This window comes from Typopeltis vanoorti, chromosome 21 (assembly GCF_054136105.1).
Source record: "Typopeltis vanoorti isolate ZY-2024b chromosome 21, IOZ_Tvanoo_1.0, whole genome shotgun sequence".
Lineage (NCBI taxonomy): Eukaryota > Metazoa > Arthropoda > Arachnida > Uropygi > Thelyphonidae > Typopeltis > Typopeltis vanoorti.
This window is the reverse complement of record NC_143569.1, coordinates 18,037,108-18,055,802: the sequence shown is the minus strand read 5'-3', so window position 1 is coordinate 18,055,802 and position 18,695 is coordinate 18,037,108. Positions and strand designations below refer to the sequence as shown.

General features: G+C 33.9%; 1 protein-coding gene across 3 annotated transcripts in view; it reads left to right on the top strand.

Moving 5' to 3' along the window:
• The window catches only part of oys (lysophospholipid acyltransferase 6), a 325,432-nt gene that overhangs the window by 152,627 nt on the left and 154,110 nt on the right, over nt 1–18,695 (top strand). For all 3 annotated transcript variants that reach the window (XM_090411054.1, XM_090411053.1, XM_090411055.1), the window contains exons 6-8: nt 114–224; nt 6,937–7,072; nt 17,926–17,982. In XM_090411054.1, the coding sequence (XP_090267180.1) occupies nt 114–224; nt 6,937–7,072; nt 17,926–17,982 (304 nt within the window). The remainder of the gene's footprint in view (nt 1–113; nt 225–6,936; nt 7,073–17,925; nt 17,983–18,695) is intronic.

The following is an 18,695-nucleotide window of genomic DNA, read 5'->3' as shown; positions in this document are numbered from 1 at the left end:
TCCTTAATGTATATATTATCTTCATAATTTGCATTACTGCACATTTTTTTAAAAAATCAATATACTTTCCAACTTCATTCTTTATGATGTTCTTGATATTTACTTCTTAAAAGTCCAATGATGATCACCACACAGAAGGTTACCAGTCTAGTGTTCAGCCTGCATGATGGACTGCTAAGGGATAATGAAAAGCTTACGCCAGAACAGAGGAGACATGCTGTAAGGTAAGAATCAATAGTGCATCTGTAATTGTAATGCCTAATCCAATATATTGTGCAAAAGTGTGTATGCTGTGTTCTAATGTATTTGAAATTTTACTTATTATTACACATTTTATTCATACAGGCTCATGCAGGGTGAAATATCCATATTTCTTGATCCCTGATCAAGAAATATGGATATTTCTATTACTAGTATTATCACAGTAGTTAGAGGCTCCATATCTCAGTTGGTATAGACAAAGTCCTTTGGTCGAAAAGACCTGGGTTTGATTCTTGTCTGTGATGAGGAACCTTAATTTGGTCTCTTTCTACTAAAGGCGAATTAGCTGGTCTCATACAGAGGTAGAGGGCTTTTCATCTGGAAACTCTGGTTTTTCATCCCTTAGAACAGGCAAACTGGCCTTGTGAACACGTGCAGATTTACAGTCATAAAAGATATATACCTAATCTCTCATTAAGAGTGCTCAACCTCGCTCCCCAAAGGATCAGGGGAGAAAGTGTGTGTGTGTGGGGGGGGGGGAAATCCCATACGAATAAATAAATCACAGTAGCTTTTATTAAAACACCCTACATTTCATCTTGTTTGTTTCAGGATGTATAAAGTGCTCCATATTTCTTAAGCAAGATAGGTAAATGAGTGTTTACACTAAGAAACACATATTTGTATTAGTGTCAGTTGGGGGTGGCATCAGGTAGTGCTTCACAGGAAGACCCATATGCAAGAACACTGCAATTCAGGTGTTTTTTTTTTTTTGACTAATTAACTGTGAATTTTTATGTATGTAGAAGAGTTGGTTTACAGTGTGCTTGTTTGTTTGTTTCAGTTTAGTTATAAAATCTTTAAACATAGAGCAATGTATGCTGACAAGTATCAAAGCAAGATGGCATCAGCTTTGTATGTGAATGAATTAAATTTTGATTTTAGTAATTTTGTGAAATAATGTTAGGTGTGTTACATGTATTCTTTGGATTATGGGCATAAGTTGTGGATTTTTAAGATGGATAGAAGGAGTGTGTGTGCATTTGAAGTGTGACTTGATGGATGGTGATATATAAGTGACTACTTAAGATGATGTAGTGAGAATGTAACAAGAAGAATGAGAGTGAAGAAAGATATGGTGAAAGAGCAGTAAGTGAGTAGTAGGAAGGTGTGAAAGTCAGGAATAGCAAATGTGGTAAATGACACAGTAAAAAGTAGCAAGATAAAGATGGTGAAATGGTAGAAGAACGAATGGTAAAGAAATGGGGATATTAGAAAAGACATAAGGTTGAAGAATGAATTGAGGTTTGTTCAGATGAGTTAGGTCATTTAGAGAAGTGACTGGTAGTTGGAGGTATAAGAAAGAAGGTGCAGTGGCATATGAGTCAAAGATGAATGATTGGGGTGGAAAGTAGTGTAGTGCTGTATGCATAATCCACGGGGAAAGATGTGAAAATGGAGCAGGTGTCAAAGGTATGTCTTAAAGGAGTAAAGATTGGAAGAGTGACTGAGGCCATGGAGAAGAAAGGAAGTGCATAAGAATTAACTGTGCCAGTAGGAACAAATGATTTGCAAGAAAGGGAATGGGGTAGCATGGAATTTGCAAGTGTTGCTTGAGACAGTGAAGCAGAACAGTAGGGAAGAGAGAATTATGTGTTGCCAAGGTATGATAGTAGAGAGAGATGAGAAGAGCAATGATTACAAATGGTGTGATAACTGGAGTTTGCTGGGACTTAGAGGACTTGAGTTTGTGTATGTATGGTATAAATTCTGAACGTAGGAAAGAGAACTGTTTGCTGCAGATGTTCTGCATTTGAGTGAAAGTGATAATGTTGAAGCTGGATACATTGTTGATGAGAGGAGGAAAGTGTGTAGCCTGTCAGGGAAATGAAAATTAAAAGGTGGGATTATGTAAAATACCAGACCTTCTTGGTGTGCGGTTATAAACAAAGGAAGATGGGGTAGAGATGGTCTCAGTGGGAGCAGCGAAGGACTTGATGATGATGTAAGGAATTGTGGGAAGGAAGGAAGGAAAAGGGGAGGATCAGGAGAAAGCTGCTCTTCTGCATATTCACCATTGCAAGGAGTATTAAGAATTAGGGTATAGAGTTTGTGGCCTTTGTACAGTTAGTCAGTCCATAAATCAGTGGTGTCAGTGAGATGTGGTTAAAGTAGGATGACATACTCACATGAGTAGAATGTAATGGTTATAGCATTTTTTGAAAAGATAAAAGAGGAGGTGGGGTATTACTGTTGATTTCAGAACAGTTGTCTTCTCTCAGCTTGAACTTGAAAAATGGTTTTGAGGCTATTTGATATGAGAGTGAGGTAAGTACAAATTTTAGATATTTAGTGAAATGTTGCTACTGGCCAGAAAATGCAGAGGGAGATGATTCTGAAATGTTAAGAAATATTAGACTGGTGAGCAAAAAGAGAGTGATAATAATGATTGACTTTCTATATAAGCATTGATTGGAAGTAGGAAATAGCACACATGAGTAAGGAGATTAAATTTATTTAGGGACAACTATCCTATGCAGCATGTACTAGAAGTAAAATGTTGAAATGATATTAGATTTAATATCATTTCAACAGCGATTATTATTGTTATTCAGGCTTCCATGGAGTAATAGGATTCATTATTGGAGGTCCATTCTAGAAAACACAGTCTATGATACCACTCTTTGAACTCATTGACTGTTCATGCTCTCACCACTCTAGCAGGCAATTCATTCCATGGTTCAACCACCCTCCATGCAAACAAACCACTTCTCACCTGCCTGCTCACAACTTCCTTTCATAACTTTCAGAGAGGGTCACTTGCTCTTGCTCCTTCCCCCTGTTCCACCAAATGAAAGAACTTCCCAGTCAACTCTGTAACTACCTCTCAACAATTTAAAAGTCCCAATCATATATCCTCATATTATATATCATATCATATCTATCACAATCGTATATCAATCATTTTGCTGACCTGGTTGGCCGAGTGATTAGTGTATCCACTCTCCAGCCAAAAGGCTGCAGGTTCAAATTCTGCCTTGGGCATGGATGTTTGTATTGATGGTTGTGGTCGATGGTGTAGTTGCAGTTCGTTGTAGTTGGTGGTTTGAGTGGTGGAGACAGAGTTATAGAGTAGGTGCCTTCCGTTGATGAGTTTTTGGATTCCCCTGTAGGTATCACATATTACTATGAGAGTCTGAAATGTTCTTGGCCTTGACCATAGATGCCAACACTGTCAACAAGATTTTTTTCTAAGTCGGTACATCTGTCATACGCATCCATATGAAATTGCAAATCATTCTTTTAAGCAGTTTGTTTTATACAGCTTTTTGAAGCAAAAGTGTTGTCTGTATCCCTTGAAATGGATAAAATTGAGTATCGTGCGATTATAAAATTCTTTGTAAAAGAAGGTTTAATGCCAAAAGAAATTCATTCGAAGTTCATAAACGTTGATGGGCACTCTTCTCCTTCGTTTTCGACAATTAAGAAATGTGTTGCCGAGTCTAAACATGGCTACCAGCCTTGAAGATGATCTAAGTGAAGGAAGTCCAAAAAAAGTGTAACAACACCAGAAACCATTGATCAAGTGCACGATATGGTATTGGATGACTGGTGAGTCAAAGTGCATGAAATTGCTGAGACTATAGGCATTTCAAAAGAACGTGTAGGATATATTTTGCATGAAGAATTGCAAATGAAAAAGCTATGCACAAGATGGGTGCCATGCTTGCTCACAGCAGCAGATCAAAAATGCACTTGCATGAAAATCTCTGAAAGTGCTTGGGGCATTTTAACAAGAATAAAACTGATTTTGTGCATCAATTTATTACAGTGGATGAGACTTGATTCACCATTACACACCAGAATCCAAACAGCAGTCAGAACAGTGGACAGAAGCCGGTTGTTCATCATCAAAGAAGACAAAGTCAGTTCCATCAACAGGAATGGTTATGGCATCAGTGTTTTGGGATGCTAAAGACATTTTGTGTATTAATTATCTTGAAAAGGGTAAAACAATAACCAGTGAATATTATTCCAATCTTTTAACCAGACTAGATGAAAAAAATTCATGAGAAAAGACCCGGTTTACAGAAGAAATTAATCATCTTTCATCAGGACAGTGCACCTGCCCACAAAGGTGTTTTGGCAATGGGAAAATTAAGGGATCTGCACTATGAATTGTCGCTGGTCAGCGTTATTCTTTGAATCAAGATGTGACTGCCGCTGTAGAGGAGTATTTTTCAGATATTACTGAACCACTACAGGGACGGGATAATGGCGCTGGAACAAATATATTAGTCTTAAGGGAGATTACGTTGAAAAATAAAAATAATTTTGAAATTATAAATTGATTTTTTCATTGTTAACTTTTCAGACCTCCCTTGTACTAATATCATCACCTCTCCTCTATCTACCAAATTATCTTGTCCACATTCCTTTAGCCTGTCTTCATCCTGATATTATCTTTCTTATCTGTCTCTGCACTCTTTGAACAGTTAATTTTTATTCTCTTCAAATCCTAGGGACCAACTTTGAACACAATAGTCCAAGTCTGGACTGATCAGGGCTTTATACAATGGGATGACAACTATTTTATATCTGCAGGTTAGCATCCTTCTCAGTATTGCAGCAATACTCTGGGTTACCTTCTCCACCTTTGCAATATGTTCCCTGAATTTCTGGTTTTTATCAATCATCACCTGCCAGATCCATTGCCTCCCTCACTTCCTCCAGTACAGTTCCTCCAACAGAGTGTTCAGCCTTCCCTTGATGTATCTCAAACTTTAAGACTTTACATTTAGCTGGATTAACACTTTGAGTCCTATCAATGTAAATATGCATCGATCATGCGTGAACCCAGAATCCCATTCATGTATATTTACATCGCTAAATTAAAAATTCAAAAAATAATAATATATGCTTGAAATTCATTATCAGACTGTACTGTAGTTAAATGTGAACCTTCAGCTTCATTATCCATAAGGATGTTTGACTTTTATTAATAAAAGAGGGAATTTATATTAGTATATCGTAACACCTGTCCATCGGCTGCATCATGCACGATTGCACATGTTCATGTTTATATTACATCGCGCCGTCATAACTCTGGCTTCTCCAATCTAAACAATATAAGGGATTCACGACTCTCTTCTTGTGACCTGAGAAATCGGTTTGAATTTCTCTGTCACCATGGACAGACCAGGATCCAGTGGTGCCCAAAGCAGAGGTAAAACAGTTCTTGAGTGAAACCGAATTAGAACAAATGCTCAAGGAAATACTCGATGACGAAGGATCTGAATTAGATGATTGTGCAGACAGTGATCCAGAACAAGAGGAAGCAGATCTCCCCACAAATGTGAGCTCCAAGTCAAGCGAGAGTGATGACACAGAACTTCGAATGAAGGTGACCAAATTCGAGGGTCCAGCAAGTCATGTTTGCGATCGCACACACGGTCGTGGCATTTCAAAAACTGAATGGCCTAATTCAATAATTTACTATCAACATTTGTGGCCAATAGTCGATAATTATAGTGATATACTCCCCTATCTAAAATGATATTTTCATCATAATAATAACACATAAATTTTATTTATAGTTTTGATTATTTATGTAACATCTAAGCAATATTTTGACTGAATTTGTTGAATTTTGAACACTTGAGGTAAATATAAGTAGAACCTAATAAAAAATTAACTTTTTATTTTTTTCAAAAACCTTGATTTATTGCAGCCCATTTCTGGAGCCCATACCACATGTATAACTAAAATTTTTGTTCCAGTTAATTGTCAGAGATGCTAACTAAAAGGCAAAAAATATTTATTTGGATATTCCATAGAAATACTGCACAGCAATTTTTTAAATAGAGCTAAAAATAGTCAGGACACAGGCTTCTTTAAGTCCCATTAGATCTATGTTTCAAAGTGTTAAACTGACAACCACATTCATTTGCCAGTCTGTCTAGTAGAGCTACCACATCTGCACTGTTACTAATAACCCTTCTCAGCTTCAAACAACTGAATATCTCTCCTGCTGTACATTAACAATGTCATCGATATAAAGGTTAAACAATACAGGTCTCAGTACTGAGCCCTGTGGGACCCCCACTTGTAACCTTCTGCCTCCTTGATACTGCTCTCTCATATGCAGCTCTATGATACCTATCAGATAGCCAGTCCCAAATCTAGTTCACTAACCTGTTATCTAAACCCATGTACTGCAACTTAAATATCAGCTTATCACATGTTAAATGCTTTTGTAAAATCAAAAAAATGCAGAATATGCCTTTCCCTCATTAACTGCTCATGTCACTTTATTATAAAGGGCAATGCTATTACTAAAACAAGAGCACCCCTTAACATGCTGACTTTCACAGATAACATTACCCTCATCTACCCAATGCTGTAAATGATCCCTCACTAATTTCTCCAAGATCTTAACAACTACTGATGAAATACAAACTTGGCAATGGATCTTTGGATGAGATGAGCATACTTTTTAATTTTGCAGGATCTTTAAAGGTTGCCTTAATATTGTATTTATGTAGTGTTCTAGCTATTTTTTCTGGTATTCCCCTAATGTATGGTATATGGCTATGTCATTCTTATAATCTCTCTCTCTCCCTCCCTCTCCCTGTTATTTCTATATTAGTGTTGACCTTACCCATATATTTTTAGAAGAATTTAATGAATGTTAGTTCATTATATATATATATATATTGCTTTTTGTTTTAATAGGCGGAATCCTACTATGCTGGAGTTCTTTAGTTATATCTTCCACTTTCAGTCTCTCATGTGTGGTCCGCTAGTTTTCTATAATGATTATATTGAGTTTATTGATGGTAAAAATTTTACCAAACATCACAGCCCCAATGTAAGTATATTTAGTATAATACTTTCTTCATTCTTGGTAGAATGTAATATGATATATGCTTGATTAAGAAATCATAAAAAAGAAAAAAAAACGTTAAGTCTAGAAAGCATTTGTTACTTTTACAATTTTTAACATCATAATCATAAATTTTTTATTTTGTCACTTATTTTATTTATTTTTTAAATGAAACTAGCAGTGACAAAAAGATCGTAAAAAATATCCCAGTGGAATGCCGTTAAGGTTATGTATCAAAACTTAAGGTAGAAAACATTGTCAGAAACCAAAAATGTGGAAAGGCCAGAGCTGAGTAGATTATATCTGACCAGAAATGCTCAAATATGAAAGTCTAAAAGTTTTACAATGCTGCACTGTTTAATTTGTAATGCCTGAAATATGAAGTATAAAAGTTTTGCTTAGGGACTGCATAATTCAGAAGGTGAAGTCAGAAGATCAAATAGCAGATGATTGGAGTAGTGCTTTTGTAGTATGGTATGGCACAAAAAAAAGTACGAACTTTGACATCCTTTCAGTACACAAACTATAAGATATGTTATTCTGTTTTTTTTTTTTTTGTTGTTGTTCCATACTGTATCTATAAAAATGTGCACATAACTGAATATGAGAATTACAGAGGAATTTTTCTACTGAGTTCCATGTAAAACTTATGCAACCATACTCGAGAAGAGGCAAAGAAGAATTGTGGAATAGAAACTTTGGGAGGAAACAAACTGGGTTCAGGCCAAATAGGGATTGTCAGTGTCAGATTTTTATTTTAAAACATAGTTTTATAAATTATGGGAATATAACATGGATCTGTATTTCAGTTGTATAAAAGGCATATGATAAGGTGGCAAGTGAAAAGTCATTCAGAACCTTACAGTTATATTATATAAAATAGAATATTATGTGATGCCTTATATAGCCTATACCTATGATGTAAATCATAATAGACAAGGATATCAGGTTAATAATTTTGATATTGTTAACCTGATAAATTTGAATAGTCAGCTCAACTTCTTACTTTATGAAGATGATGTTATGTTTCTTCATAAATCCTCTAGGCATCTTCATGACTCTTCAACTAAATTGAATAACCAGACTCTAACAAATTTGATATAGAAATCAGTAATAAAAAAGATAAAAATACTGAAAATAGACAGAAACCCGACCTCTATTCTCAATAGGAACTTATAGAACAAGAACTGTACTTCATCTATTTAGGTATAATTTTTTAATGAAGATGGCAAATTAACTTTGGCAATAGATTATAGAATAAACAAAGCCAATATTGTGGACAGCCACTTGAATAAAATTTTATCAAATAAAAGAGAAATTAGCAAAACACTGAACTGAATGTGTTATTAAATATCTTTGAATACAAAATGTGTTATTAGAAATCTAAGGTGGTATGTTCACTTAAACAAAATGAGAGAGGAAAAGCTAGTGAAACAGGCATTAATGATGGCAGGAAAAAGTCTAGAGGATATGCAAGATCTAGATGGATTGATGCATTTTAAAGTGCCTTAGAAGACTGAAATGTTAGTGATCATATCGGAGATCTAAAAAAAATAAAAACATTAATTCGAAAGAAAATTATTAATAGGAACAAGTAATAATGCAAACTTAATCATGTAGCACTATCCTAGTATCCTGTATATCCATGGATACATGGGTACAAATTTGAAGATGATGATTATACTAAGTAAGCAAACATTGTTTGCATTTTGAAATTTAAATGTTCCAAAGTAAGATTTTTAAAGAAAGTTATTTGTTAAAACTTTTTTTTTTAAATACACATTTTAATGTATTGTTTTGATAATACATTACCACCACTTCTTTTTTTCTTAGTACTGTAATGAAAGATTTTACACAGAAGTTCTGCTACTGAATATCAAACTAACTTACTGCTTACTACCTTGAAACATAGACATGTATACTATATAACCTGGTTTAAAATACAATTTCAATGTTAACTTTGCCATATATGGTATTATTTTACTTTTCTTTTCTTTTCTTGTATTTTGCCTCTGATATTGTACTATATCTTAAGTCTTGAATATTTAATCTGTGTCATATAGGCTAGTATACACAAACTGTAGTAAATTCAGTAATATCCTTATTGTGGTGTGCTGGTCCTTTATCTGTTTAGAAATATATACTCATTGTTTGAGGATCAGAGATAGGTAATTGGCAAGAGAAGGAATGTACGCACTGTGAAGAATTGACTAGTGCTTCTGACCACATATCCAATCCTTACCTTCTTCTGGTCTGCATAGTTATTAGGCCTCCACCTGGATACTGAACATATGAGGATGGGTTGACAATTTGAGACTTTGTCAACCATATCATATTCTGTTCTAGCTTAAACCACAAGCAAAATGATGCACAACATGATAAAATGTCATGACAACCAGAGTGGTTAAACAAAGCTTCAACCTGGTTCCCTATTTTCATCAGAAAACCAAAGTGAACTGTGAAAAGTTAGTTAATAGAACAAACTTGGCCTCGGCAGTATTGAAGATATGTACCAGATATAAGAAGTATCAGTGAAAAAGAAGTGGAACTTGCAGAAGAATTAGAAGATTATCTACATATCAACATAATTGATGTTCCCCAAAATGAGTTCCCAATTGATGTTCCCCAAAACAGGTGAGGAACACAACTATTAATATGTTATGTTCAGGTAGTAGTAGTAATAATTGAAAGGAGGGAGTATTAAAACTAAACATGAAGATAAAACTCCTTGAATAGCAAATCTCACATAAATGTATTGCTTATTATGTTCATTTTTTACACTTTTATATATGCTTAGTGAAAATTTTATTTAATGAGGAATATGTTTTGTTATGTGATGAGGTAATCTAAAAATATATATATATATACAGTATGTATGTAAAAAAAATACAAACTTATTTAATACTGACCATTTACAAACATCTGACATTATAGCCTACCAGTTTCGCCAGCAAACTGTCTAGCTTTTTCAAGGCGTTTACGGAAAAACATAAAAACTAGTAAATGCAAATTGAAAGGAACATAAAAACGTTTTAAACAAACTAGTAGCTAAGGTTACATGTTCGTGTGACAGAGACTGAAGGACCTATTGTTCTTATTCATTATCACGCCTTGGTGTTTGTTGTAAATGTGTAATGTGATTACTGGCTAGCTGTAGTTCAGATGGATTTAGAGAGAGGATCAGGTTTTTCCACGAACTGTTTAGGATTGCACCCTGATTTCGGTTGAGGTTTCCGCCGGTTATTAACACTATTGTGGCTTCCTTGAACAAATGATGTCTGTAGTCGTCATCCAGATATGGCATGGAGCTGTTTTGCCACTCTATCGTGTGGTTAGACATACAGAAATGATGTTTTAAGCCAGAAGAGATACTCCTGTTGTGGTTTACATCACCAACATGTTCTTTTTGTCTGATTTCTAAACTCCATGAAGTTGTGATGTAAACCACAACAGAAGTATCTCTTCTGGCTTAGCACATCATTTCTGTAGGTCTAACCACACGATCACTACACACCTGAGATAGTGATATACTGGTATAAAGTGATTAAAACTTTATTGCACATTGCTCACAATGTATACTCTTTTGAACTGTAAGGCATATCGGAAGTACTGTATGTGCAAGTGGGTTTGGTGTCTATAATTTTCAACAGGTGATAAATATTCATACTGAAACTAGTGAGGAAAAGGGTTTAATTCTATTTATTAACAGGTGTATCTGAAAGTATGAAAATTCTGAGGAATTTCTAGGTAGAAACCACCTCTAAGTATGTAAACAAACTTGCCACCTTCTTAGCGTTCCTAAAAGATAAATTATCTCCTTTGTCCTGGTATCTACTAAGTCCAATAATCTTTCATATTTTGGTAAACAAGATATTCCACTTAGTTGATGATCTCCAGACATTGTCTACATTAATTGACCACACAAGACTACATTGCTGGCCTAGTTGACCAAGTGGATGATAGTTGAGACAATTTTCAACCAGCAGGCTATAGGATTTGTATCCCACTTTTGCATGAATGTTTATGGATATTTGTTTTCACACATCCCGATTATTAGTAGTCAAAGTGGCTTGAAAGAATACCACATTTGGTATTCTAAAGTAGAGCAGGGGAATCAGATTATGCATCCACATACTAATGTATTGCAGCTTTACAATCTTTTGTGGATGGGATTCACATAAAAGTTACTTTAAGCTTAATGAGAGGCTTAGGCATTGCTGGTCATTCATAACAGTGTTTTACAGTATAAACAACACCAAAGGAACAAAATAAATAATTTATTAAGTTACTAATATTTCGATGGATTTCAACTCGGCATCTCAGAGTACAAATTACAACTGTGATAAAATACATTATCACTCAATTAGATATTGCAGAATTTATTCTAACAATATAGTTCTTGCCATAGAACTCGACTAACTCTTGCTGTATGAGGAGGCATGCAGCAAATGCTGCATGCTTATCCCTCCCACACTTGATATAATAAACACGATAAGATCACAACAAAACCATTCCTATCCTGTAAAGGGTTTATCTGAAAAAATAGTTAAATGTCTTCATGAATATAATCTCCATGCCATTTTCAAACCACACATACAGCTAGCAACCTTCATTCTTTTCCCAAAAGATCTGTTTCATCCTCTTGCATTCTGGAGTGTATAAGGTTCCTTGCACTTGCAAGTTAACCTACTTTTGTCTGACAGATTACCTTTTAACATTCAACTTGAAGAATATAAAACTACTGTTTCTGCAACAGTCTAATTGTGTGCTGTGTGTTTTACCACAGTTGTAATTTGCCCTTTTAAGATGCTGGTTTGAAATCCATTGAAATATTAGTAACTTAAATTATGTTTGAAAGTGTTTTTCACTTGGTTATACTATAAATTGGAGATGTCAAGAAATTATATTCTTGGTTTATTTACTCGTGCTATTTTTATACCCAGACCAGTTGAAACCGGTCTGGGTAGTGACCCTTCTCATAATGCATAGCATTATACATGTCCATAAGGAAATGTGCATGGCATTATGGGATAGTAAGGCACTTAATGTGAGGTCATTAGTCTCTATATACAAGTAGCCCAGTAGTGATGTTACTTCATGTGCAAAATTTTTATTTGCTTACACTTGCCTAAAGGATTACACCAAGAATATATTTCTTGGTATCTTTAATTTATAGTATAACCAAGTGAAAAAACTTTCAGACATTTTTCTCTAATCCAGAGTATTTTAGTAATAAGATGTGACACCTTTTGACTACTTGTATGTGGAAATATGACTTGTGCATTACTTCACTTCTGGGTCTGGCTCCCACTGATGAGAACTCAATAAAGGTCAAAACTGGGGATAGTGACCCTTCCCATAATGCATAACATTATACATTTCCATAAGGATAAGGATATGTGCATTACATTACAGGATACTAAGGCAATTAATATGAAGTCATTGGCTTATATATACAAGTAGCCCAGTCATGATGATACTTCATGCCAAAATTTTTTTTTGCTTACACTTGGATAAAGGATTAAACCAAGAATAAAATTTCTTTGTATCTTTAATTTATAGTATAACCAAGCGAAAAAACTCATAAGGTCATAATATATTAGGTTCCCTAATATATTAGGTTTCTTATTGCATGTATAATAGCTTGTGCTTTGCATATCATTGATTTCATCATCTTCAAATTCCTGACATGTATCCTCAAGGGGTGTATAAGATATTATGATAGTACATGAAAAATTTATATCATTGCTAACTTCCTATGAACAATTTTCCTCCAAATTAATCTGTTATCTTTCAAGACTCCTACATTACAACATTATGAGATATTATATTTCTGTCTTCTAAGGCACTTTTTGCTGTATCAATCCACCTATATCTTAGTCTACCTCTGGATCTTTTTCCTACCAACCTGGCAGAGAAAACTTGTTTTGCTAATCTTTTCTCTCCCATTCTGTTTAAGTGCCCATACCACCTGAGATTAGCTCTTCTAACACATTCCTGGATGTTAACAATGTCAAGTTCTTTCCTAATATCTTCATTTTTAATATGATATTGCCATTAATGCCACCTATTCATGCCCCTAATCTTTCTCAGGACTCTCATATCTGCGGTCTCTAGTCTTTGGTCAAGTGTTTTATTTCTAACCCTGCTCTCAGATCCATAAGTTAAAATTGGTTTGCATACTGCCTTGTATACAGCTAATTAATGTTTTGACTAATTTCTCTCTTATTATATATACATTTATCCAGTTGACTTCCTGCCACACTGACTTAGTTAACTCTGTTGTCTATTTCCATATTTAATTTACCATCTTCACTAAAAATCATGCCAAAGTAGCTGAAATGTTTTACTTGTTCTATAGGTTTTCCATTCATGATGCTATTAATATTTTCAATGTTTCTGCCTATTTTCATGTCTTTGTCTTGTTATTGTTAATTTTCATACTAAATTTATTACAATTCAATTTAGTCTGGAAATCTTGCAGACTTGTACCGGATTTATTTAAAAGTATAATATCATCTGAATAAAGTAATCATCTGAATCTGAATAAAAGAATAAAGAGCTGATATTAACATCTCCAATTTTGATATCAGGTTTAATACCGCTTTCCTTTAATATGATCCGTAAAGATAATAAATAACAGAGAGGATAATGTACATCTTTGTCTGACACCAGATTTAACATTAAACCATCTTTCTGTACTTCCTTCAATTCTAACTGCTGACTTACAACTCAAATAAAGACTAAGTATTACTTAATATAATGCTCAATTGATACCATATGTAGCATTTTGAATAGCTTTTCACTTGGTACCTTGTCATATGCATTTTGCAGGTCTACAAAACAGATCTTTGTTTTATAGCCTGCAATACAGATACATACTTTAATACAGATCTTTGTTATATTCCCAGGATTTCTCAACTATTTGTCGTAAATTAAATATCTGATCCTGACATCCTCTATTTTGCCTGAATCCAGTTTTTTCTTCACCAAGCTTCCACAATCCTTCTGAATCCGCATTCCCAGAATTTATGGCCTGCCAAAAATACACAAAACAAACAAACATACCACTACAACTGATAGTTGAAGGAATTAATGGATCTAATTATCACTTAGCCAAGAAGCTAGCAGCCACACTTAAGGAGTTTGTAGGCCATTCCCCCCCCCCCCCTCCTATATAAAAAATACACAACACTTCATAAACAAAATTAAGAACATCACACTCAACAACTTAACTGCCCTTTTCACTAATGTCCCGATCAATAATACTATTCTTCTCATACAGAACATATTTCTACCCAATGTCACAGCTCTCTTTGCCCACATACTCAGCTCTGGGTATTTCATATGGCAAAATGATTTTTACCTACAAAACGAAGGTATGGCCATGGGCTCACCAATCTTCAAGGAATACAGACAACACTTTTGCTTCAGACAGCCGTATAAAAAAAACTACTTGATAGAATGACTTGCAATTCCACATGGATGCTTATGACAGATGTACCAACTTAGAAAAAGAAAAACTTTCTGATAGTGTTGCCATGTATGGTCTAAGCTGAGAACTTTTCAGACCACCCTTGTATATTAAAAATATCATGGATTTTAAAAACAAAATTTCTGATCTTGCATCTACAAATATTCTAATTACTCTTGATGTTGTTTCATTATTCATCATTATATATCTGGAAGATACAGTGAACTTGCTTAAACAAGATTTTTCACTCTATATTATCACTCTGATTCTGTCATTAACAGCAATGGCATTAATTCCACATTGTCTCACTATTTCACTGAGAATTTTGAATCCCTTGCAAAATTTAACTTAAGAGGCCACTATAACATATAGATTTATGGATGACGTGACACTTTTTACAGTGTGGTAGGATTTGTAAAAGGTCAAGAATTTGTAAACAAAATTAACACCATTTACCTTATAATACAGTTCATACCTTCTCATTTTTTGTCAGTTTCAGACCTTCACTTCTCAGACTTTTTTTTCAAAACACTTCTGGGAAGGGACACATCCAGACTGGTTTCAATCTTTACTGAAGTCTCGTCAGTGGGAGCCAGACCCAAAAGTGATACTAAGGTTGATGTAATGCCGAAGTCATATTTCCATATACAGTAGTCATAAACTACTTTTGACTACTACAATAAAGGTCAAAACTGTAAGGATATGTGCATTGCATTATGGGATACTAAGGCGATTAATGTGAAGTCATTAGCCTCTATATACAAGTGGCCCAGTCAAGATGTTATTTCACGTGCAAATTATTATTTGCTTAAACTTCAATAAAGGATTAAACCAAGAATACAATTTCTGGGCACCTTCAATTTATAGCATTTAAAAAACAAGCATAAGATGATCAATCCAGACACTATCAATAAGGAAAAGTATAGAGCAGCTATAGTAATCAACAATAAGCTGAAGATAAATTTCTTGAATTAGGGCAGATTTCAAGTAGAGAGATATGGAATTCCAAAGAGAGATTTACTTTTGTCTATGGTCTAAACAAAGATTGGGTAGAGTGACATGGAAGAATTTTTCAAATCATTAGAGACAGCAACTGATTTAAAAAAAAAAAGGGAAAGATGCTGTTGTTGGAGACCCAAACAGCAAAGTAGAAGTGAATCCTAGACACATAAAAATATTGCAATAAAATTTGCAGAAAAGAGAAACAGATGACAAATACTTTTGTGATTTCTGCTCAGAAAATGAACTAACTAATCATTGCTAACACCATACTCGAACATAGAAATGTACTTTAATTCAGGTGAAGAAAACACATACGTGCAATAAAAAAAAAAGAAGAAAAAAATTGTCCTGTCCTCAAGAGTGGTCTTAGATACAAGAGTTTAGAGGGGAATGAAATAGAAGGTGATTACCACCTAAATTTGAGTAAGATAAGAGCAAGAATCTTGTTGAAAAGAAAAATGTGTATAATAAAGTTTTAAAAGTGCTAAAAGTCAAATGGCATTTATATGTGAACTGCAGACTCAAGCAAAGAATGTTATTAGTGGGAAAGTGACAAAACAAAAAAAATTAAATTAAATGAACTAACTAATCATTGCTAACACCATACTCGAACATAGAAATGTACTTTAATTCAGGTGAAGAAAACACATACGTGCAATAAAAAAAAAAGAAGAAAAAAATTGTCCTGTCCTCAAGAGTGGTCTTAGATACAAGAGTTTAGAGGGGAATGAAATAGAAGGTGATTACCACCTAGATTTGAGTAAGATAAGAGCAAGAATCTTGTTGAAAAGAAAAATGTGTATAATAAAGTTTTAAAAGCGCTAAAAGTCAAATGGCATTTATATGTGAACTGCAGACTCAAGCAAAGAATGTTATTAGTGGGAAAGTGACAAAACAAAAAAAATTAAATTAAAAAAAAAATCAAATCTTACAGGAACAGTGATAATATAAAAATAGTGACTCAGCCATATGGAGAAATTATCTGCAAAGGCAGAAAAATTAACTCCCTAGTGGAAATAAAGCAGTCCACAAAAAAAGATAAATAAAAACTTTCAGGTTATACTATATGCTTTTCTTAGTCAAGCTGTAAAGGTACCTAAAGAAAAGTGAATTCAAGATATTTGGAAAGAACATGGAGATAAATATCAAAAAAGGTTTCAAAATGTTTTACAGAATAAGAAAGCATAAAAATATAAGCAAAATGAACCAAAGATCATAAAGGTGATTATGAAAATTGAAAATAAAGAAATTCTTTTGTCTGGAATAATTATTGGAAAAATTATTAAGATTATTAATGAAGTAATAAATGTACAGTAGTATAAAAAAAGCTATCAGAATGAGATGGAAAGGCAGCTGAAGTTAATACTATCTCAACTGAAATATTACAGCATATAAGTTTTGTAGCAAGGTATACTGCATAATCCAGAATGCTTGATCAGAGGTTCAAATCTCATATGACCAAAGAAGAGAACTTGTCGTACTGATTTATAAATAACTGAAAAGAGAAGAGAAGAGAATTTGGGAGGACTTTTCCTATTTAATGTTATAGCAAAGAGTTGTGCAAATGTGCATGGGAAAAATAAACTGGTTAAAGAAAAATTCTTGAACAACCTAGTTTAGGCCAAAAAGCAATGACAGCCAGATTTTTACTTATAACAAACAGCAAAAAATCATGAGTGTGGGTCTCAACATTTAAGTTTTACTAAACCGGCCTGGTTGACCGAGTGGTTAATGTATCTGCTCTCCAACCAAAAGGCTGCGGGTTCGAATCCTGCCCTGGGTACGGAAGATTGTGATTATCTGTGAAATTACTAGTGTTGGTTGGCAGTAGATGGCAGTGGTGTAGATGATGAAGGTAGTTGCAGTTTGTTGTAGCTGGTGGATTGAGTGATGGTGACGGAGAGTTGTAGAGTAGGTGCCCTCTCTCGATGAGTCTTTGGACTCCATGGAGGTGTCACATAATAATAATAATATTCTATGACACTACAGCAATCTTGCATATCTTATTGATTGCAGGTGTAGTATTTAATTTACTTATAAAATACTTTATGAAGTAAATTTAAGGGGCCACTTTTACATCATTTTCACTAGTTTTTCATAAGTATTTATGTTTATTTAATTTACTTAAAATACTTTATGGAGTAAATTTAAGGGGCCACTTTTACATCATTTTCGGTAATAGGTATCAACACGTAGTGTTATTTATACTTTCAAAATACATTGAATAAGTAATAGTCTCCATATGATTTTTGTCAAGATATTAATTTTTATGCAAAAATTACACAAACCTTTTGGTCATCTGATATATGAAGTATTGAGTATTTGGTATGATAATCAAATTTTATCTTTAACCTATTTCAAGGGTATTGCTGACAGCACAGAAAGAAAAACATCAGTCATATATCAGCCATCTCCAGCGGTAAGTAAAAATTATGTGAAATCATAATTATTTTTCTTTTGCCTTCTGTTTTTTAAAAGAACCTCTGCACTAATCTTTCTTTAGTGTATGTTTGAGATGACGCTTTACCATAAACTGGCAAGTTTATAGTAGAATATTAATAGTTTGATGATTATTTGCCTTAGCATAGTATGACATTGTTTGTTGTTGGTTGCTTTTTGTTTAGAGTAGTTCTTAACTCAGAACCTGCTCAATCCTGATAGCAGTTCAGATTTTTATTAAAGGTAGATGGGAAAATGATGATCTTGTCCACTGCAGAAAAATACAGTGATTCATTTTTAGATAATTAATGTGTGAAAATCACCATTATGGGTTATCATTGAAAATAAAAAATTACATATATTTTTTGGTTCTTTCATACTGAGCTAATACAAGGGCAGTGATTGTGATTGTAACAGTAAGCCTAATTTTCAAGCTAAATGTGTCTGAAATGTATTTATACATGCGCAGCACAGGAAGGCTGATTTTCTTTTGTTTTATATTCTTTGCATTGCTGGTAGAGATCGCAAAACAGGTTGATTACTTTTTCCACTATTATTATTCTTTTTATATATTCCTTTCTTATTCTCATTATTCCTTCTTACTATTGCATACTTAGGTTATCTACCTTTCGCACTACGAGTTTTATGCCTATGGATACTAGAAAATTTATTTGATAAGACTGTGCCACCAGT